The sequence below is a fragment of the Homalodisca vitripennis genome, chromosome 1 (assembly GCF_021130785.1).
Source record: "Homalodisca vitripennis isolate AUS2020 chromosome 1, UT_GWSS_2.1, whole genome shotgun sequence".
NCBI classification, from domain to species: domain Eukaryota; kingdom Metazoa; phylum Arthropoda; class Insecta; order Hemiptera; family Cicadellidae; genus Homalodisca; species Homalodisca vitripennis.
The window spans coordinates 177,489,255-177,513,068 of record NC_060207.1 but is presented as its reverse complement, the minus strand read 5'-3'; the positions used below and the strand labels follow the sequence as shown (position 1 = coordinate 177,513,068).

The 23,814-nt window shown below is 32.6% G+C and overlaps 2 protein-coding genes and 1 long non-coding RNA gene across 3 annotated transcripts in view; 2 read left to right on the top strand and 1 right to left on the bottom strand.

Annotated features, from left to right (window-relative positions):
* The window catches only part of LOC124354097, a 16,819-nt gene extending 14,366 nt beyond the window's left edge, over nucleotides 1-2,453 (top strand). Inside the window, exon 8 of the mRNA XM_046804307.1 lies at nucleotides 2,261-2,453. Coding sequence (XP_046660263.1) covers nucleotides 2,261-2,448 — 188 coding nt within the window. The 3' untranslated portion in view covers nucleotides 2,449-2,453. The remainder of the gene's footprint in view (nucleotides 1-2,260) is intronic.
* Nucleotides 2,453-14,394, top strand: LOC124352767. Its single transcript, XM_046802431.1, has 5 exons — nucleotides 2,453-3,129; nucleotides 5,385-5,518; nucleotides 11,309-11,483; nucleotides 12,859-12,984; nucleotides 14,148-14,394. The coding sequence occupies exons 1-5, from the start codon at nucleotides 2,462-2,464 to the stop codon at nucleotides 14,239-14,241; spliced, it is 1,197 nt and encodes a 398-aa protein (XP_046658387.1). The 5' UTR covers nucleotides 2,453-2,461; the 3' UTR covers nucleotides 14,242-14,394.
* Nucleotides 4,446-23,814, bottom strand: LOC124352768. The gene is made up of 2 exons (XR_006921535.1): nucleotides 23,508-23,814; nucleotides 4,446-5,098 (listed from the first exon to the last, which is right to left on the bottom strand). It is a non-coding gene; the product is annotated as an uncharacterized LOC124352768 (long non-coding RNA).

Below are 23,814 nucleotides of genomic sequence, written 5' to 3'. Positions count from 1 at the left end.
CAAAAATTTGTTGCACAAACTCTTACATACAAATTACATAATTAGTTGCTCCAGAAAATGGAATTCTTCATTGGTGCGACTTTGAAGTTTCTACAAACAGTAATAGCGCATATGGAATTTTTCAAATTTACTGATTTCGTTAATCCAATTGGTCATTTGCTGTGAATCATGACTTTTACAAACTATATTTGTACTTTTTCTTTTACTATTCCTAGACAAATAAAAAAGGTGTTTTATATGTGAAAGTTCAGAATCTCGTCTTTTCATAGATATAATGCTGTGTTTGGATTTAATGTAGCTATACACTTTGAAGGAAAATAATGCACAACTGTTGGAAAACCGATGGCTGCCACCTCACAAACAAAAACATAGCCGGAAATCTGATGAATGCCACTTATATGAAGCCTTATGTCTTTTTTAGAAAGAGCACTAAATAATACCAAAAATATATAACACTTACCATAATTTCCGTCACATGTAGACTTGAAACACTTGAGGAAAGTAAAATGAAATGTTTTTATTCACTTTTTTGTTTCAGTCCGCAAACACATGTCAAAGAATTTAAGGTTAATCACATGTAAAAGATGCTCAACTTAATACTGAAAAAGTATATACAACTCTTGGGATAATTGCTCCAAAATAATAATTAAAAATATGTTTGCATATGGTTTTTCTGGTTGTAGCTGTATGTTAATGTGATTTTAGTGGATTGCCAACATAACATTTTAGTGTAAGTTTTTTAGAATTTGTTCTAGAATGTTTATAGTATTGAACAGAAAAGTCTATACTATTACCATATTTTATTCACTCTTTTGCTAAAACAAATTTTAAAGGTGGAAAAAAAAATGATTTTGTTTGCTTGCTTGAACATCAGTACATAAAAGTGAAAATGTTACAAATGTTTTCAATTATATTTCTTCTAGGTTACAATTAATATTAGTATGCTCTAAAATATACAAAATGTTTATAAATAATTTATTTGAGTATAATATTAAACATTGAAATTGATGTACTATAGTTAATCTTGAAGAAGAAATAATTGCAGGCCTAACTAAGTGAAAAAAATTAAACTTGTCACTTGCTTGAACCAATTTGTTCTTCAATCACATTGTAGTAAACACAAAATATTTACTTGCAAAATAATAGCATAATGTGTAGTGCAAGTTGTCAACTGTAATAACCAAAACAATTGGAGTAATATCGCAGCTGCAGGTCCAAACATAACGAAAATGCTATTGGAAAACTCCTGCTGTACCAGGTAGAGGCAGGAAAGAATAAAAAACCTATATTGGAACATTTGGATTATAACCGTAATACTGAAAAAGAAAGAGAAAAAAGTGTGCTATTACAAATTTGTAGTGTTAGTGTCAGGGACTGTAGGACTTTTACACTAGTACGGATTATCGCTCTTAGCCATCCTTCAGCATTAAAAGAGTTAATGATGGCTTAAAATAAAACCGTGCCAAGGATTAGTACTGAAACATTTTACCTCATGTTCATGCAGAATTTCATAAAAGTCTAAAATATTCATTTGGTTTTTATCATAGTTAAAATTAACCAAACAAATTGAATGAATTTTTATTTTGAACACAAATTTTCTTTGAAGGCAATTTCATGTCTAGTTGTTTCTTGAAAAAACCTTACTAAATGTATAATTGTGAAATGGAAACAGTTTTTTGAAATGACTACCCATTTTAAACTGACTTACAAGAGTTATTTATCTCCGTCAGTATAGTATTTATTTTAAAATTAAACTATTTATGTGTAACATATAAAGATTATAGAGTATGTCAGCAAAGTTTAGACGGCTAATCTGTAGGCAGAGATGCAGAAAACACAGCAACTGCTATCAGCTGTTGTGTAAACTGCAATAGTGAACGTGTTAATATTAACACTAGCTATATTATACTATGTTAACACCTTGATTATTATGTAGTGTCTGATGTGGAGAGCATAGGAACTGTCAGTTTTTGTGTAAGCTGAGGTAGCGAATGTGTTAATAACACTTCTCTAGCCATTTTATACCTTGGTCAATCAAATTACTAAAAATAAAAAGAAAATCAATCCGTCAATTTAAAAAAAGAAATATTCTTCTTTTTTTTAATACAGTAACTTAAAATGTAATGAAAAACACTTTGTTGATTATTATTATTATGTAAGTAATATTTAATAAATAAAATAAATTTCAATTGATATTAAGTATAAAGTAATAAGAATTATATGTAGCATAGCTCTAATTTCTCTATCATACTGTTTGCAGGAGGTAAAAGAAGTTTTGAGGCAGCATTGGAGCCTGAAAATGATACAGAAGAAAGTCCTGTCAAGCAGATTTGTTTATCGAAATCAAGCACAAATTTCCCTGAATGTGACTTTGTGGCTAACACAACTGCACCTTCTTTTCTTATGGACACATTGGTTGCTACAGATGAAAATATTCAAAATCTATAATCAGTCTGATGTTATGTCTACTAGAGGAGACAAACCAATACAAAGCCTATCACATACTCAGGCTGTAGATGAAAGAAAAGGCTTGTTTGAAAAAAGAGAAGAGATTGTAAGTTTAGTAGACAAAAAAGGATTGCTTGATAATGACTGTAGGAGTAACTTTAGTCTGAGAGTGGACATTTCAACTGACCGTGATGTCTCGTCAGTTTCCATTAATGATGATATGCGGCATATCAGTATGGAAATAAACAAAGAACCTGATGGGTCTAAACTTTACAACCAAAGAGTTGGCATCTTGACTGATGATACTTGTCCATTGACGCATGATCATTTACAAAAAATCAGTGTAGTAGTTACAGACAATAAAAACCATATAAGTTCAGATTATTGTGAAAAGTTAACAATAAATAAAGAACCTATGGGAACACCATTAAATTACTCTTCAATGGAAAATACGCTGACTCAAAATATTCATATCACTTCGTCAGTTCAATCTTCCATAAAGACTCCAGCTACCAACATCCCTGTGAGAAGTTTCACCAATCCAGAAAACATTAACTGTGAAATAAGTACTGAACAAGCAAAACAATCAAAGTGGTTAATCGAGAAGAAAAATTTGGTGTTTGGAAATGAGAAAGGAATGAAAATATCATCAGAACATCCAGACTATAAAAGTATTTTTAGGTTAGTATATTATAAAATAAAGTAAAACATAATTTAATTAAATATTACTTTAGGTGTACTAATAATTTTAAATGTATTTTTAATTAATATTTTTACTCAACTATTGTGATTTGTAACAACAGAAAAACCCCTGTTGGAATAAATAAATCTTGTAGTTTTCCACCTAGGAGAGTTTCAAAAGTACCTTACAATGAAAAATTTAAGTAAAAATAATATAATTTTTAATGTAAATGGGCATGTTGTGTTAGCTTTGTATATAGGCCAGTGACCCATGAGGACTGAAAGAATAAGGCTTAAAAAGGGACCAATCTCTCTTTAATTTAAATAAAATCAAATTTTGAAAATTTAGTTCACAGTGGTTACAACTCTAAAATCACAGAATGCAAATGTATAGGTACATTTTGAACATTGATAAACGTATAAGTACATTTTGAATATTTATATGTAGACCATCATCTTGTTGATTTTAAATCTGTCACCAAGATGCCTTCATTAGAAATGTTGTAAATGAATGAGCATTGTAATAATATTCTTTAACAGTTATTTCATAGTTGTTATTATTCTTTTTAGATAGTGGCAGAAATAGTGTCAATGTCGTTTAATTTTTTCCAATACCTAGTATTTTAATACCCATGGAGAAATTGGAGAAATTTTAAGGTTGATGACTAAACAAGATTTGTATTTTGTTGTAAAATAATAAATCTTAAATACATAAAAAGGCTATGGTAATCATCTTATTAAAAAATAACATAAGTAAATAAATTAGACAGTTTGGAGTATCCTTGAGCAAAAGAACAAAATTCAAAACTTGAATTTGCTAATGATGTTATGGCCGTAATCACGGAGGCAACTCAATTACAGTAATGGTGTATATACACAAATGAACGTGTGATAAATTCATGATAAAAAAATGTATTTGTTTATTGTTTTCTACCATAAGTAGTTTTATATAGACTATTTTTAGAAGGGTTCAAGGAACTGATTGAAAAATTGTTATTAATGTTTGAGCTATCAGTGTACGACTGTATCAATTTTAATATTATTTGTTGAAGCAGACCCTTTACAAACTTTTTAGAAAAAATGTACTGCTTTTTAGAGCATAATACAGATTAAAATGAAACATTATTATCCAAAATTATAATGCAGCATGTTACAGGTTGTTATATTAATAATAATGACCTATCCTAAATTCCTCAAATTTTATAGAACATTTGTAAAGGTTATTATACAATAATAATAATAGTTTTCATTTGAATTTATGATTTGCTGAATGAAGTGGGCCTGAAAGTACTTGTGGGGATATGAAGTACAAAGAGGACAAGATCAGATGTGTCTGTTTATTATTACAGTATCTGTGTTATCATAGCATAATAATTTATTATATTCTTAGTTAAAAATTCAGAAGTAAAAATTCTATTTATTCTAATTCTATTTAACTGTTGTTTCCCTCATCATTTCAAAATATTATATCTACACAGAACAACCACGTTCTAATTTTATCTCAGCTTTCAAATAAAACTATTGCAAATCTCTAAATAAATACACAGTACTTTATAAATAAAAATTTTTAGTTTCATTTTAATCTTAAAACTTTTTTAGATCTTGAACACAATACTAATATACAGTTATTATTAAATCAGGTTAAATACAGATGAATTTTTCTACTTGTACCTTGTGTGATAATATCAAATAATTGTGTAAGTTTTAAAATCTAGTATATTTTAAGATTTACAACATGGAGGTAGTTGATAGCAATGCAATAAAAATCTACTAATAAATGTAGTTGATATCTTTGTACAGGGTACAAGTAGAAATATTCAACTTGAGTTCAAAATTCACGAGGGGCAGTATATTAAGGTCTTCAACCGTTCTATAATCCCTTCTAAGTCTCTGCTTCTCACTGGATGGTTTTTCATCCCTTTTTTCAGTTGTTGAAGCGAGCGGCAAGGTGCAGGGGTGTGTGGAAGCCCTGCAAAAAGCAAAATATTTAGAGCATTTAATCTGACTATCTGCAAATGAAAAATTATTTTTACAAATTAAACAATATGGATGTCTACAACCATACAGTAGAGTGAAAATTATCTGGCTAGTTCTAATTGCTCAATTTAAATTTTCTACTAACCAAGAAACGTTTTTATCTTGAGATTTTACCTTACGTATAATATAACTTTTCCTCCTAGGTGTTTTATTCTTGTAGGTCTTAGCACGAGTAAAACAATGTTCTCATCTATAAATGGTTTGTTTTTTTTTTCTAGCAACACTAAGAAAATAAAACACATTGGAGAAGGTGTGTTTGCTTGCGAGCTCATCCCCAAATGGATTGAACTTCAGTTTGGGTTGGAGTCCAACATCAGCATCGCCAACACGGTGTACAACTTAGTGTGTTCAGGTGATTGTTTTCACACAACACAATCAATTATGCTTTAAATGTGTGAATTGCTGAATGAAAGTGGACACAGAAGTATTGGTGAAAGAAATGTATGAAGGAAAAGTATTTTAAAAGTTATAAAATGGATAAGTAGCACTATTTTCTAATCTTAAAATAATTCTGTTTTTAAGTGATTTTGTACAGTTGATATAAAAAAAATAGTTTTGAATACATAGTAGGAATGGCCATATTTGATATAATTTGTCCTGTTTTAAAATTTCAATTTCAAATCTCTTTTTTCATACATTGTATAAAGTTATACATTGAATAGTGTTGTATTGTACATGATTTATTACAAAGGTATACAGATCGGTGTATGTATATTGTACCAGATCAGTAATTAGGCCCCACTGATTAGTGCAGCCATTTATGTAAGATTGGTTTTGTCCCTCGCTAATTGTGCTACTTGTGTAAGATCGTTGTTGTTGCACGTTGATTACCTGGTGTAAGATCGGTGTTGAGTTGTGATATATGTTGGTAGCCACATGTTGGTTACAGCACTGAACGGGATCAGTGTGTCACAGTCTATCCCATTGTGGTTGTAGTAGTTAGAATGTGACCGGTTATATGTCGTGGACACAAATAGTTGTAGCCACTTGCAATGTGTCGATTCTGTGAGATATTGTTATTGCCTCATATTGTCTGTGCGATCTGTGTGTGATTGGTCATATGTTCGTTGTTTGTCACATTAATTAAATTTAGATAATTTCACTTTGATCTGATAAGTTTACAATAAGTCACTCTGTCAAAAAGTTAACGTTGTATTTGCTTGTGATAGATAATGTTTAAAAGTCTCAAATGTGGCTAAGATTTGAATTATTCACCTATTATACTCACAACTTGATGGATATGTTTTCGGAATATTAACCCTTAGCGAGCCACAAATAAATAACCAAAACTACTCCTAAGAGCCATACACCTTAAAAATAAAAAAATTCCCACATACAAAACCAATTTTTTTTATATAATTCTTATAACATAAGAGGTACGAAAAACGACAAAATATATTTTTTTTTTACTCTTTATTGTTAATTTACAGCCAAAAAATGGTAAAATCATAATTTCACTGAAAAAAATTAAATTTTGACATTCTATGTGTCCATATATATAAAATTAACAATAGTTGAACACAATATATGTAATATTTTACAAAAAAAAACAAGCATATGGTAATTTTTATTTAGAGAAAATATAAAGAATATAGTAAAAATTTATATATACAAATTAAATAAAAGCAATGAAACTACAAAAAATTTCAATTTTCCAAGTATAAAATAAAGAACACACTACATTTTACAATATTATAACATTAGAAAACTTATAAATGATACTTATTGAAAATGAGCTACATATATGTGATCCTTAGGCGTAGGTTTGTTCTGTGTGGTACAGTTCAAAACACAGGTCAGGATGCAAGGCAGGCTTCGACGCGCACGTTGCGCACAATAAAGCCCTACATCACGATAATAATACATAAACTACACTGTACATTGTTTAAAAATATTGATTAACATCAAAATTGAAAAGATAAATACGCGGATCGAAAATAGAAGGGCGAATAAACATCTACCTCACGGAAGGCTACAGGCAGACTGAGCGCTCGTCAGTAGATCGTTGGCTCTGCGGGAGACTGTGAACATCCAGCCACCTGCCATTTTGTCGCTCGAACAAGAGCCGTGACCTTCAAAATAGACACAAACGGTTGTCCCTTGTTTAAATAAACCTTGTTTAACAGTTTTTACTAATTGTGTTACCCAGAAATGCTTTTAAATAATATATTTAAAAAAATTGATTTTGCGTCAGTGGACGTCGTTGGCTTTTAGCGCTAGTTTAGGCATGACGTCTAGTAACGTCATTGGCTCGGAAAGGGTTAACACTCATTCCACTTTCAAATAAATTAATTTTCTTCAACTGAATATGTTGAACCACCAATTTTACTTTATAATTACTCTGAGTTACAAGTGTTCACAAGAAAATGTTTCATTATACATTTCGATAAACATACTTTAAGATCACTACAAAGAATAAATTTTGAAGAAATTGAGCTATTCCTGTATACTCATATAATCATGGTAGATGCTTCTACCTCGAAAGCCAATGAAGAAAGGAAAGCGATGGGGCAGAGCGTGGACACTGGAAGTAGGTCCCTGCACTTTTAATCTCCAATCGTTTAAATTTTAATATCTTGTAAATGCTGTTCATAAAATATGAATTTCTTGTGTAGACAATAGACAACAATTCTTTATTAACATGCTCATTGAGAACAGTATTAGCGTCATAGTAAACAATACAAGTGTTTTTTTACAAAATATAAAGTTTTGTAATGATATAAAAGGTTACATTGTAAAATTTAAATGTCAAATGCTCTTTGAAAGAATTCTTCTATGGAGTAGAAGGGGCGGTCAGCAAGTCATTTGTGTAGTGCTGGTTTGAGTTCATTCTCTCCTTTGTCTCTCAGCTCTGATGGCAGGTGGTTGGTTGTGAAGCTTCCTCCCGATGTATGTAGGCTTCTTTTCGAACTGTGACAGTCGGTGGGCTGGAAGGTCATACAAAGTAGTGTCCCTGAGGTTGTACTGATGAACTTCACCCCGCTTTGGTAGGCCCTCTCTTACTGCGTGCATCACAGGTTCTTGAATGTATAGTGATACAATAGTGAGGATCTTATGGGTTCTAAAGGCTTCTCTACAGCTGTTTGGTGGTTACAGTCCTGCAAGTGTTCTGACTGCGGTTTTTTGTTTTTTGAGAACCCTTTGAATCTGACCAGCTGATGTTCCTCCCCATGCTACTAAACCATATCTTATGTGAGCCTCAAACAAAGCGAAATAAGCAGCTCTTGTAGTTGTTTCATCAGTAGAAGCTTTGATGTTTTTAATTGCATAGAGGCTGGAACTTAACTTCCCACAGAGTTTGTCTACATGAGAAGTCCAGGATAAGTTTTTATCCAGAGTTATGCCCAAAAACTTGACTTTGTCATTCATTGCAACCTCTGGTATACCTGGCACACATTCAGATCTCCTTCCAAAAGCTATTTGGGCAGTTTTGGTAGTGTTTACTGCTAAGTCATTGTTATGACAGTACTGATAGGTCATGTTGAGGGATAGGTAGGATGTGATTGCCATATTTTCAGTTGAGGTTTCACTAAACACCAAGGTTGTGTCGTCAGCATACATCAAGGTTAAGCATGCATCTCCAATGTATTGAGGCAAGTCGTTAGTGAAAAGGATGAAGAGTACTGGTCCAAGAACAGATCCTTGGGGGACACCTCGGTTTACAGGTAGGAGACTAGATCTTACATAATTGGATATTCCATTTTCTGTTTTGCTTAGCTCAACCAGTTGTTTTCGTCCTCCAAGGTAACTTTGGTAATTGTTCCTGCTACTTCCAAGTTTTCTAGTTTCCGGATGATGAGATCATGGCTAAGACAGTCAAACGCTTTACTAAAGTCTAGGAAAATTCCAGTTGTTAAATTCCCTTCTTCAATACTATCTATAAGAGACTCTACCATTTTTATTATTGCAGTGGTGGTAGACCTGCCTTTAGTAAAGCCATGTTGACAGTTTGTCAGTAGATTATGTTTTTCACAGTGGTCCAGTAGCCTTCTGAGAACAATTCTTTTGCACAGTTTTGAGAAAGTGGATACAAGAGAGATAGGTCTATAATTACTGGGATCTAAGTAGCTTCCATTTTTATATTTTGGATACACTTTTGATAGTTTTAGAGCTGAAGGAAATTTACCACTTCTGAAAGACTTATTGAATATGTCGACGAGGGACAGTGCAAGTTCTTCAGAGCAAAATTTGAGTATTTTTGAAGAAATCTCATCTAAACCTGATGAGTTTTTTGATTTGAGGTTGTTAATGATTGTTCTGACTTCATTTTAATTTTTTTCTCGAAGGTTTATGAGCTGTTGAAGTGTTGGCTGTACAGGTGGTAAAAAAGTTCTTATTATTCCATTATTTTTTTCTAACGTTTTTTCAGCTATGTGTAAAAAGTGAGAGTTTAGATGGTCTGCTACTTCTACAGAGTTGTCAATGATTTTTCCATTAACTTCTAGCTTTATTTCGTTCACTGACTTTCCTTTCTTGGACCATGTTGTGTTTATAACTTCCCACATAGTCTTGGATTTATTGTCGGCACGGGCAATGTGGTCTGATGCTGCTTGTTTTCTGAGGAGTTTCAGTCATAGGTCATAGTTTTTTTTTACATCTTATTGATTCTTCCTTGTCATCAATAGATTCTGTCACTTCATATTTACTAAGGGCTATCAGGTATCTGTCCTTTAGTCTATTGGCTTCCTGGTCAGCAAAATATTTAGGTTTTAGTTCATGGCGTGTTTTAAATTTCCTCTGAGGGCATGCTGCATCCATGGCAAGTCTTACAGTATAACTCAATCTTTCAAAAGCTTCGTCAGCATCTTCAGTTTGCAGAATGTTTGACCAGTTCTCTTCCCCAAGTATGCATTTGAGCTCTTGAAGATTTTTTCTTCTGAGGCAGCGACTCATTCTGAGTGGATTATCCTGTATTACTGCGAAGTTGACCTCACAGCTTTGGGCAGTATGGTCTGAGATGCCAGCATGGATAACCTTTGTGTCGAGCTTCTCAGTGTCAATATTAGAACAAATCCAGTCGATAGAGGATTGTGTAGTTGGGGTAATTCTGGTCGCTGGAAGTTGTACCCTCTTGCTATTATGAGAGGCCAGAGTCTGACCATGCTCTGTCAGAATCAGTACGTTTGGCTTAATTTTTTCAACTAGATGTTGAAGTCTATTAATTTTATTTGAAATTTCTTGTGTGTTTTGATGCAGATTGAGACTTGATGGATTTTTTAAAATATTTTTATTGTGTGATGATCCTGGATCTCTCTGCTGTGCTACACTGATATTTTGTTCCAAAATATTTTTGTTTTGTATCTTTTCTTTTTTTGATGATTCTCTTCTAAAAAATGAGAGTTTGGAAGATAAAAAAAGGTGATCCTGCAATGTTGCTGGAGTCACTGTCATAATTGTCATATTCAGTAGTATTGGACAGTTTTTCAGTTGGAGTTTGACTTTGATTGAGCAGTTTTTTTGACGGAGTTTGTCTGATTCTCCCTGTTGTTGCATTAGTCGAGAGTGTAACTGTTACAATTTAATGATTTGAATTTACTTCAATATAAACTTAATTTATCTTTTCTCTATTAATTTATTTTAACCTTCAAATGTAATTTAGCATCACATTCAACGACAAGACTATATTATCAGAATTGATTTGACTTTATCCGCCCGACAATTTGCCACGAACTCGTTTGAAATTTGAACTGTGTAATTACCATTGTGTTACAATATTTTGAGTGTTTTTAAAAATTTTTCACTCACTGAAATTGATTGAAATGTTAATAAAGATTAATTGAATCAAATTATATTTTCTATTGCAATTGGCCGTAAATTGTCCTAAATATCTTATTATATAAGTAAAAAAACTAAAAATAAGTCAAAATGTTTTTTAGTTAGTTTTTAGTCAGTGCATCTTGGAACTTTATTCACTAGCTAGTTATCATAACTAACTAATGTTTCAAAGTGCAGTCCATGTATGTATGAGTCATTAAACATATTAAATGGTTGGTAAGAAGGTAAAAACACAACACTAATTTATAGTCAAATGCAAAGATTTTAGATGTTTAGAAATTTATTTAACTTATTTATTTAATTATTATAGTTGAGTATAACATTATTCTAATGTTGAAATTACAAATATTATTGCATAATGTTTCAGAAAGGGAGCAAGACGTGGGAGCATATTTGTTGACACAAGTGAAGCAATTTGCAATGCCTGAATTAGTATCAGATCTGCTCCTTCATGTGGAAGAACCTGACCAGTTTTTGGTTCATTTGGCTTCCAACCTCAGCCTTATATGTAAATATCACAATGGGAAATTGAAAGGCAACACGTAAGTTTCATAATCCCTCTCTTTTTTATCACAAGAGTACTTTCACCCAATTAATTTGTTTACCTTTGATATTACCTTTTTTCCAATTAAAAGCTCTTGATTTTGAATGCATCAAGTTGCTCTTGATTTTCACATTGGTTGCTTACATAATCAATTTAAATCATCATTACTAAAATCTCAATTGTGTCTCAAAATTTCAAGTAGGAGTAGGCATGGTAGTAGTATGTAAATTATTAGAGGTTGATCATTGTTGGAAGTTGTCAGGAGGATTAGATTACCCTATTGCCAATGGCACTCCACAGAGATGTACTGGTGGTTGTCGTATTATCTAATGGAATACATTAAAAAAAAAACAAACTAAAATTATTATTCACCTATAAAGCTTTGTGAAAACCGTCTAAAATTGCACTTCAATAATTTTGGTACACTTTTGAGTTGTTAAGTAAAAATGTGTTTGAATTCACCTTTTTAAGAGGACAACCCATCCAGTGAAGATTACATAATTACAATTACTCTTGGTAGTTGTGATGAGTATTGGATTTACATTGGAAAAACAAAATCTAAATACAGTATATTATGTTCAGAAACAGATATGGAAAGGCTATTACAAATATGATGACTGCTATTCCTCCTCATGGGATCTCGACAGAACGTGGTCCCTACCCCCCACAATACCTATCCTGTCACTTCGGGAACAATCACAGTTTCAAATATCCTTTTAGGACCGAGTGCAATGAGATGAAGTTAAAAAAAAGGCTTTTTGACATAGATCATTCTCTTATTACTGAACACAGTCAATTCAGGAAACACTTTAATACATTAGAACATACTACTGAAAATCCTAGGTGTAGATTATGTAATCAGCTGGAGAACACTGTTAAATTTATTTTAGATTGTGAACTCTAATACAAAATACGAGAACCTTATTTGGAACCTCACAATCAGGTGATGAATTCAATGTCAGCTTTTGGACGAAACTTTTGAATCTTGGTGAAGGTATAGGTAGACAGGCTCTACTAGGAACTTGGGGTGTGTAATAGGCTTAGGTTGACATGTTGGGGTCCTTTATACCCTCTTTTTAATCTAATCTAAGTGCAATGATAAGTTTCTGAGCTTCTTGTTTAAAGTGAACAACAAGTATAATTAAAACTGGTATAAACCAGTTAAAAGATAAAACCACCAGTAAAAGATTTTTCATGTGGATAATGAATATTTGCTTCAGACACTGCTTATGACATGTCAAGCAGCAAATTTAAGCACTGGTGTTCAAAGGGTTACATAAAGAATTAATTATTAACTTGGATATAAAATTGAGAAATGTAAAAATTTTAATTACAATATTTATTTGGTACTATAGAACTATTTTGTGTTACAGACTCACAATTGAGATTATGAACTGCAGGGATCATTATTGGGCATTTGTTGATGTCAATATCAAATATCCCCAAAATCTATGTGCTACTGACATTACTATTTCTGAACAGAGAATTGGGAAACTCGAGTAAGTATAAAACCAACATATACCTTTTCTACATTTTATACTTTAATTATCCTATATTTTGAGGTTTCATAAAGGTTAAATAAAATTGTATTTATCTGATATTATGTTCATGTCCCAAAACACTCAATGTAAGTCTAATATCCAAAAAGTAAACATACCAATTATGTAAGAATTCAGTAGACTCCTTCTTGGCACAAAACTGTTATCTGGACGAACCTAAGATATTCTGTAAATGTAGAATACTGCTCTATAATTTCATACATTTACCTGAAACTCAGTAAGTGTAACCAATCACATGGTTTACATTGTTTATGGTTTAATCATTTGAAACTTCAATATAAAATGGGATTCCTATATAAATATCATATTATCAACATATTTATATGGACTAAACATCTCAACTCAGTAAAATTTTCCATGAGATGTATATCAACTTTTGCCTCAAGGGAGACTCTGAGACTGGGTTATAATGATTTGTTTGAGTCAAAGGTTAGTTACTGTATTATTTCTGAGGCTTCTGTAATGCCCCAAAATTTCTTTAACAGAATTTTGTGCATCCAGAAGAGGGCCCAAAACCTTGAGGATCATCTGGTAGCTGTTATCCATTTGAGTAATCATGCTGTCCTATTCATAGACACTGGGTTATAAATATAGTATATAGACAATGCAGATGCCAGGATTAAACATACTAAACAAACAGGTTGACCCCTGTCAATTTCTGTCATGTACTGTTCTGTGGATGACAATGTAAGGTTTTTAAAGGATAACAGAATTTCTTATATTTGCTATCTTTATATGTTACAAAATGTATAACACTACTTTTAAAGGATTGACATCTACCCTCTTAGGTGTAAAGAGGATTAATACATTAAAATAAAACTTGCCACAATAGACTGCAACTAAAAAAAAATTCCTTTTTTTTAGTAGCAGTCCATCGCCTCACATTGTAGGTTAGTACGTCTTTATGTATTAATCCTCATTACGCCTGACAAAGAGAGTAGATGTCAACCCTTGAAACGTAGTTATTCATTTTAAAATATATAACGACTCATTTCCATTGCCAGATCAGTCGGACAGGAATGGATTAGTCCACTGTGTTAGATTTCTGCCTGTACTCAATTAGTGTATATAATGATCTAAATTATGATCTTTACTTTTTACAGGCTTTCCCAGGTGCGAAAAATCTTTGACAGCTCTGAAAAGGGTCCTGATCAACTGTTTAACTTCGCTGAAGCATTAACAAAGTTGCAATATTAAATGGGCAAAGTCTACTTCTTCAAGTTTACATTTAGTGAAGTTTTAATATCCAGAAATATATAATTTGTCTCTCATTGTACAAAATAATATGTGCCTATTGTTTAGTATTAAGATTTACAGAGAGAGCTTTTTATTACATTTGTTATTATTTCATTATGTTTTGTTATTAACCCTAGGAATGCCTATATTGTTTACTCACTGATAATTACTATCACAGTAAATTTTGTTTATATTGTATTTTTAAAATTGAAGAAAATTACTTTCTGATAGTAAATATATCTATATAGTCACTAATTTAGTAATGTTTAAGATGATAACAAGCCTCTTGCTGTATACTCCTGAGAACAAAACCGGGACAAAGTAGAATGTTATTTGATCAAAAGGAGTAAAACACATTGCATTACACATGAATAGTAACACCAATAGATTTAATGTTGGTGTGTTAAATTTCCCATCAACTTTTATAGTGCAACTTGGATAATTTGAACATCAAGGGATCAGTGGTAAATTTGAATTATCCACACATTTTAATCTGAATTATCTACATCTGTGGTGAAAACACTAAATCTTCATTAATAAAAACCAGGACTAAAACTTAAAAGTTCAGCTGAAATAATCTTGGGTTGCTGTTACTCACCAAGTAATCACACTAATATGAATAAAAAACAATATCAACAGAAGAATACCTTTCTAGAAGTATAGGGTCAGTAAATGCCAAGAAGAATATTTTTATAGATGAACCAATGAGCAAATGATTGTATAGAACTGAGACAGGTAAAAGAAAGCTAGTTTAAAATTGAATAAAGGTTAAACAGATTTTAAAGACAAAGACTAATTATAATTTCTTTGTATTACACAAATAAACATTGATAGTCCTCACAAGAAAATTGAGAGACTATCTCATCACCTTGAGACCCTAACACTTAGTCTCTTACACAGCACGATTTAAAGGCAATACTAATCTTTATGGACAGCTTTCTATAAGAAAAATTATACTGTGGGAGTTGTAGCAATCTTTATGGGAAGTGACTTAAAAATGAAAGAATACAAATATTTCATTCTTCTGTAAAGAGTTAATTTGTAAGCTTATATTGTGCCATGCAAGTCAACAATCTTCAATTATACATCATAGGCACATATAGATCCCAAAGTGTAAAGCTTGGAAGAGTTTTAAAGCGTTGTCTCAAATGTCTTACTGGATAAAAAAGTATAAGTTTCGGTACTTTGGTATTATCTGGAGGGCAATGTTTTTGGAAGTTTCTCATCATGGAGATGTAATAAAACTACATTATTAGAAAGAACAGACTTTATTTGACTTAATTTAAAATGACATGCTATTATGACGATTGGTTCTTGTTTTCTGCTTCCCAAAAGGAAGCGATATCGGCGAGAAGGAGGCGACTCTGTCCTTGTTTCAGCTTGATTGTAGCCCCATAAGAACATTGTTAAACGTCATGCACTTTTACAACCTTATTTTTTAGTCTTAGAATTGTGGTAGCTGCCACACTGAAAATATATCATTAAAACGTATCCTAAAGCTGTAACCTTCCAATAGCCAGGCTAGCTCAGGTTATGGAGTGGTTCCACTAGAGATATTTATGATAGGAAGGTTGAATATAAATAATAATTATTTTTTTACACTTTTTTTTAGTATAAAGCAAATTAAAATGTTTTCTTAAATATTAATGAATTTAGATTGTGATAATATTTGAGATTTAGAGAACTATGCTCATATAAAGAAAATACTGGAGTGTTCAGAGATAATGATTTAAGTCTTAAACAAGAAAGGAAATTTATTACTTTATCCACAAAAATTAGGCTATACACAGTTTAAGAAGTAAAGTTCTATATAATTTTTTGTATCGATACCAACATTAATATTATTGATGTGAGTAGATATATATTTAGTGCTTCTACGCCACTTTATGAGCAGAATGGACTAATTGAAAAACGAAACAAATTAAATACAATTACCATGTAAAAGCTATAAAAAAACTCTTTAAGTCAAACATTTAAACACTTTATTGAACAATCAAAAATTCATTGAGAGCCATGAACAAATTGAATAAAATTTTCATGTCAGAGCTATAAAAAACTACAAAGTCAAACGTTAAACAATTTCGGAGACAATAAAAAATTCAAATAAAAATAACTACAAGTTCAGAATTATTTTCATACCAGTCCATCCAGTACTGAGTAGTGCAAGTGATTATGGTAGCTTGTAGGGGAAGCGTTGTAGTAGTGAAGCTTAAAAGTGTCATTAGTAAGATTGTTAGTGGTCGGCTTAAAGCTTTTCAACATTTATGTCCCCCATAATGATAAAAAAACTTAAATACTTCGGTATTATCAGGACGTCACTATTTTTGCAAATTGTTCTTACCTCTTTTAGGTCTTACAAACAAAGCCTACGTCAGCTACATCGCTTTTGTAAAGAATTTGATACTGCTTTCTTTTACAGAACAGATAGATACTGTTTTTGTATTTCATCATTTAGGTTTGGTCCTCGATTTGATTAGTTTAACTGCTTCACTTCGGTCGATGCCAAATCTATGTATTCTTGCAATCGACAAATTTAATTTACGTGAGAGCCAATACAAACCCTAAGTGTAATAATAATAATAGACTAAAATGCGAAGGAAGGGTGGGTATAGCTTTGTCAATTATTAAATGATGTATTCAAGTTGTAATTATAATTACTTTTTATTGTAAAGTAGAATCTCAGTTAAATAATACGATTTGTAGGAAAAATTAAAAAGAAGAAATTTTTAGTTATTTTTGAGAATTCCTTAACTTATATTTTACCTTCATAGTAACCGTATTTGTACTAGACAAATACATGCTATTTTTCGTATGCTTCCTAGAACTCTAATAAACAAGGTAGGAGTACGCACGCCAATCTTAATTTTTATGCAAAACTGAGGTTATTTTATACTAACGCTTGGCCAACTGCTCACAAAAAATGTTCTTGATAAAGAGGAGTTTCAACAAAACAAACGTCAAATGGGTGAAGGTTAAGTCCAACTCATGCATATAAGGATAGGGAGTTCGGATACCTGGCCTTAACATGAAATGTGCTCTTGGTTGGGTTAAACTTTTGTATGTGCCTCTAATAAGAAATAGTTATTTCTGATTTTCTATTTGCTATATCAGTGTTTAGGAAAATATATTGGCTGGGTCAGCTGAAGGTAAATAACACAGTATTTATAGGTCAGTAGAGTTTGTCTAGTGTCTAAGAACATGCAACTAATAATCATTAATTCAATGAAACATTGTGATTTTGTGTTGTTCACTTATGCCGTTTTAATCAATTAAATATGGAGATTAACTTCCTAAGCAAACTATATATTGTTCTTTTTTCCTCGTTTTTAACACAAACAAAAATTATTTAATACAAAAAAGATATCTTTGAACACTGTCCCCTCTTTTAGAAATATAGTTACTGTACTTTTTCTGTATTGACATTTTGTTGTTCATCATGGGCGATCCCCATTCAAATATCCAATTGAACATAAATTCGAGATTGTTTTCTTTTTTATTAAGTAGGTAGTAATTAGCATGAAGTAGTGTAACTTTTTTTAAATATTTACCCTGGAGAGGTAGTCAATAGAAAATAATTAAGGCAAACTGAGACAAAATTTATGATCAACTTTTTCTGTCAGACTCCCCAAGATGAGGAATACCTGAACAAGACACAGTTAGGTGTTTTACTTCTCGTCACAAAATCACCGCAGCAATAGCACTTGTACAAGAACACATTTTCTATGGACTTATGCAGAAATAAATAAATAAATTTCATTCCTACAGAATCAAACTGTTAGGTGAATTGAATGAGGATCCTAATTACGCAAATAAAACATGTTTTGGTGATGAATTCACTTTATTGCTGTGCTCTAAATATGAACAACTGCAGGTACTGGTGCTGAGAATGAATACCGTGAGAATCACACAGGGGTGGATTAAGGGTGCCATTGTGTGGGGGGGGGGGTTTAGCTTAGTATATCAGGGGTTTGTGGTGGGGGTTAAAACACTCCAATCAATTTGGAGATCAAGGGGTCTTTCCCCGGTAATATTTTGAAAATTAGACACCAACATGATTTTAAAGTATTAACCCATTCGCTGCTGAAAAATTATATCAAGACGTACCTAGGTGCTAAAAAATGTTATGTTACTAAATCCTACCTTATGTGTTGAAATGTCTGGAAATGGCATTAGAGCCACAAATCCGAACTCCTGGGCGTTCTGGCCCATTAGAGTCATCAGTCGCCGGCGGACCCCGCAGCACCTGGCGTTGTCACTCCTGTACTCCCGCGCACAAGCTGCACTGCCGAACGCGCTCAAGAGCGTCAACAGCGACCGCATTTCATCACTACGCACTTTTATTGTACATTGTGTCCTAAATTTAAAAAAATTAAACTATTTACACTATATACAATCCTCCCACTTATGTTCAAATTTAGTAAATTGTATAGCTCTCATTCCTGAATTTTTTTATTGTCCATTGTGGAGCTGTAGTGTATATGTAGGGGTCCTCATCAGCATCATTTACCGACGACCCATCATCTGATTCCTCATTCGATACGTCATCCACAGCGCCTTGAACATCTACGTCAACATAGTCTAGATTTTCAGGTTGTAACTCAATGCGGGTAGCTTCTGAGGCGTTTCCAGACGGTCCAGGGATTGAATGATCGTTTGTACTCATCGTACAACAATTGTACACACTAAAATAACAGTGAACACTCTAAAATTGAACAGACAGTAATAAAAACTAGGGGTCGCGGGCGGACCCCGTAGGGTGGCGGCGAGACGCGAACGAACCACGTTTCAAGACCGACACGAACCACTAGCCAACTGCTGTTGCGTACCAACTTACTCCAGCGATTGGCTGAACCACACTAAGCCTTTACACAATGCGAGGCGCGGTAGTCCGCCCGCGCACCCTCCGCACTCAGGCTATGACGCGCGGGTCCCGCCGGCGGGCCAGCCGCACCGAATGTGTTAAACAATGATTTTGAAAAATAGATTAGTTAAGTTTTTTTCTAATTTGATAAACATACAATACATGTACATATTAATCAATGAAACTCCTCGCTAAATTATAACTTTTCAAAATAGCAGACATTGCATAAGATCAATTAAACTACATAAATATCAAAATAAAGCTTTTAACAATGTCATAATTGCATAAGATAGCATAATAGTAACTAAACATGAAGTAACATTTTCTTTTTATTAACGCTTACTAGCGCAAAAAATTTTTGATTCGGGGAAAAATGTTTGTAATCCATCAGAAACAGTACTACTTTTCCTTTGAAACAGGTCTTGTGGATGAAGACATCTTAAAAGGTCTTATTAAGAAGTATGAGAGTCCAAAAAAAAATAAAGATTTACAAATCAGAATCAGATTTTATTCACTGTTAAATAATATCTCGTATTACAATAGGTTTCGTCATTGGTACATAAAAGTACTAAAACTAGGTTAAAATATCTAAACAATCAGAATTTAAAAATTCATCAGTAGTATAAAAGGCTTTAGAGGTAAGCCACTTAGAAATAGCAATTTTAGACTTATTAATAGGCTGATTCTTAACTAACATTGGTAACTTGTTAAACATCTTAAACTGTTGGTAGCTAAAGCTCTTATGGTTTTAAAAAGTCTTATTCTAGGCAAGACCAAGTTATGTGTCATATTCATTTATTGAACTCTGACTGTCAAATTTATTTATATTTTCTCTAACATGAATTAAATTGTTAGAAATATATAGGGAAGCAAGGGTCACAATATTCAAGTTTGTCAAACTGACTCGACATGAATCATTGTAACCAAGTCAAGCTATAATTCTTACTGCTTTTTTCTGCCATAGAAAGAGCTTTTTTTGCAGAACTTCAGTTACCCCATAGAAGAAGAAGAAGAAAAAGTGCTTTATTTGTACAATAAACATAAACAAAATATTACCCTCACTAATCTTAATAGGAACTAGCTTTAGCTCTCTAAAAAAATAAGTATTTATTTATCCTAAGTAAGGAACAAAAATTTGCACTAAATACAATGGTCATTTCGACCGTCTGTCTGGTTGGCACTTCTGTACACTTCTTATAACTACAATTAATACAAAAAATGGAATTAACCAAAACTATAGTCATTTTAAGTTTGGCGATTCAAATAAGGTTCAAAATATCAGAAAAAAGAAAAGGAAAGTGTAATATTTCACGCGCGCGCACAAACACACACACACAATAATATAATACAGTATTTGTTTTTATTTTATTTTGGGATAATTACAACTGTCATATAAAAGTTTTTCATCTATATTTTAATATTTAAAAATTAAATTCATAGACTAAATCCCATCGCATTTTCCACGCATCTCTCATATATTTTCCAAATTGAAGCCAATCCTTTCCATCAAGGTAGTCAAAAAAAATTCTTTTTCGCTTAGCACGTTACTCCCAAACCATTTTCTCCGAATCGTTGCCAGAATAGGACAAATACTCACAAAGTGAAAGACCGTCTCATACTCATTCCGGTTACACAAAGAACATACGTGATTTTTATCAGGAAACCAAGGTTTGTAATTTCCCTTTTATGCATGACTTTTTCTTTTAGGCCAGAAAATTTTTAAATGTTGTAAAACATTAGTACAAGACATGGAAAAATAATTAAAAAAAATCATAATTCACTTAATCCCTAAATAGTTAATTTTTTTTAATGTCCCTTTTTTGAGTGACATCATGCGTTATAGGCTAAATATACAAAAATATTGTATGTTCCAGTTGGGTGACATTATGAAATAAAGTAAACACATTCTGTACTTAATTTCAAGTTGTATTTAAAAGCACACTGAATACATTTAAAACAATTCTCTAAGGATATATTCTAAAAAAACTAACAAAATAAGGTGAATGGTAAATTTAAAAAAAACACACTTTTCACCATGTGAAATAGTCTGAAAACAATTTTTTGTTGCATGGAAGCATAAGTTCAGTTTACATTTGCTGCAAACAACGTTTAGCTTTCCCCTTGCAGTTTTCCACTTTGCACCGATTCCTCTTCTCCTTCCACACTGGCCAATGATCAGTTTTGTCTTTTGTAACTATGTGAGGTGGTCTTACCGCAGCTGATTTCTTCGGTCTTTTTTCCTCTGGTTGTGGAGTGTTGAATGGTCTTCCACGTTTTGGAGTATCATTCTTTCCCAGTTGCATTAGAGCCAATGCTACCTGAGTTCTGAACTCTTTTTTGGCTAAGAGAAGTATTTGATACAGTTTTATGTAGTATCCACGAGTTCACAACGGCCATATCAATCATATGGTAAAAGAGGCGAAAGTACCACTTTTTACTCTTAATTTTTTTATGTGGTGCCTCCCTATGCGAGTCCATCAGGTCCGCACCTCCCATGTGCTTGTTGTAGATTTTGACAATTTTGGGGCATTATATCACAATATATTGCTTTTTCTTTTCTGTCATACCTTTGAATGGTTTCCATCGGCAAGGCACCACAAAACGTTGATCCAATTGTCACAACGTCATTGTCATGCCATGTTACAATGGAAATGCAAGAGTCGTTTTCTGTGGTAGTGTATTCTCAGTAGAACCCCTGTTTGTTTTTCTCATCTCTTTTTTAGGCGGTAAGGGAAAATCAGGTAATCTGTCTTGACGAAAGGTTCCGAGCATCAAAATACCTTCTTTATTTAAATACCCAAACAATGGGATACTTGAGTAATAATTGTCACAATATATGGTGTAGTTTAGATTTCTAGGCACTTCTCTTGCCAATCTGACTACTATATTTCCCGTAGTACCAAGTTGGGGTTCGTTCTGAAGTTTAGGAGGCTCTTGGCCACAATAAATTTCAAATTTATAGGCATACCCGTTATCGTCGCAAATAACGAACAACTTATAACCCCATTTATGTGGTTTCCTGGGATTGTACTGCCGCATGTGATGCCTGGTTTTAGTGGCGCATATTTGTTCATCCACAGATAAAGTTGGGCGCATTGGGACTGACAGAAATCTTTGATTTAGGTATTCAATCAACGGCCTTATTTTGAACAGGCGATCCCTATCTGGGTCAGTTGGCTCTTTGGCCGTAGAATTATCATTGAAATGAATTACTGAGCGCAACGCCTCAAATTTATTGACGCCCATGCAGTCTTTGACAACTTCATATCCTAGTACAGGATGCCACATATCTCTTAAACTACTGCAGCTAGTTATAGATGAAAAGATCAAAACTCCTAAAAATCTTTCAACATCTCTTGCGGTTACTACTTTTGGTTTATCTGGATTTTGTTGTGTCGAGTACAATGCACTTTCCATAGCAATTTTTTCAATTAATTTCATTTCCAAAGAAATATTTAAAATACTCATATGGGCTATCGAGGCTCATTATCTCTGATGAAAGAAAAAAACTCCCCTTGAATCGTATTTTCTCTTCGTCAAATAACAACTGATTGTGCTCCCATTTTCGTGGGGCCTTTTTAGGCTTTCCCCCCTTTTTTGGCATTTTTTTATTTAGGCCTTCTTTTAACAATTTTCCCCCTTTTTATTTTAGTTTCAGAAAGAGAAGAAATAGGCTTATTCTTGCTAAGTTGAAGGTTCATTAGTAGTAGGTATGGGTTGGTCACCATCATTACTATCTCCAGACAATGTTTCATTTCCTTCATTGCTTTTCTGGTAAATAATTTATTAGAACTTCATCTAGTTGTGAGAAAAGTTGCTCGTCACTAATATCTACATCGAATTCATTCTCGTCAATTACTTGACCAACTTCATCTTCACTTTCATATGGCATGTCAATGAGATGCAAAATCTGTTCATCCTTTCCTGCATAATTATCTTCCTTTTCAATCGGATCCATTTTTCTGGAAAAAAAAAACTCAATGTAGGATACTGGATTAGTAACCTAATGTTTTTGTGCTTTTATGTACATAATAGTATCTGCACAGTAAACAATGATAAACAAATTTGGAAATATAAATGTAAGGGTAAAATGGCACTAAAACTGTAATATTTGATTATTTAGGTTAGTTCATTAGGTTATCTTAAAAATTGGTTAATTTTGGCTTTATTAGTTTCATTTGTAACTTTGAATGTTGTAAAACCACACAGTCATAATGGTTATTAAAGGACATTTAAAATACAATATTTAATTTTTAAATGTCTACCCTAAAAGGTTATATTTACTTTCCTTTCCTCATGATGTCACTCCTGAGGGTCACAGCTAAAATTACGAATAACTCACAAACGAAATATAAATAATAGTTACCTGTAGGTTATTTTTGAAGATAAACAACTAATAGTCACTGCTGTATTATTCAATTAGATAACTCATCTCTAAAACACACAACAAAGACACTAAATCTATGGTAACAGCACAAACTTCACAAACATTGTACTCCAACCACATGTTTCAATCCAACTGTCGAAATAAATGTAATATAGGTTAGGAACCACATCTAAGCCACTACTGCATTATGTCCCAGCTGAGATACACGAATTAGTTCCATGAACAACCAACAGAATGCGTCAGAATGCTAAAAAACAATTATGTTCCTCCTGAGTGACACTATGCA

Excerpts from the sequence above, each read along its gene's own strand:
- LOC124352767 (XM_046802431.1), top strand. The coding sequence starts at position 2,462 with ATGTCTACTAGAGGAGACAAACCAATACAAAGCCTATCACATACTCAG. Across the intron at positions 3,130-5,384 it reads GACTATAAAAGTATTTTTAG|CAACACTAAGAAAATAAAAC; the intron begins GTTAGTATATTA and ends TTTTTTTTCTAG. Across the intron at positions 5,519-11,308 it reads GTACAACTTAGTGTGTTCAG|AAAGGGAGCAAGACGTGGGA; the intron begins GTGATTGTTTTC and ends ATAATGTTTCAG.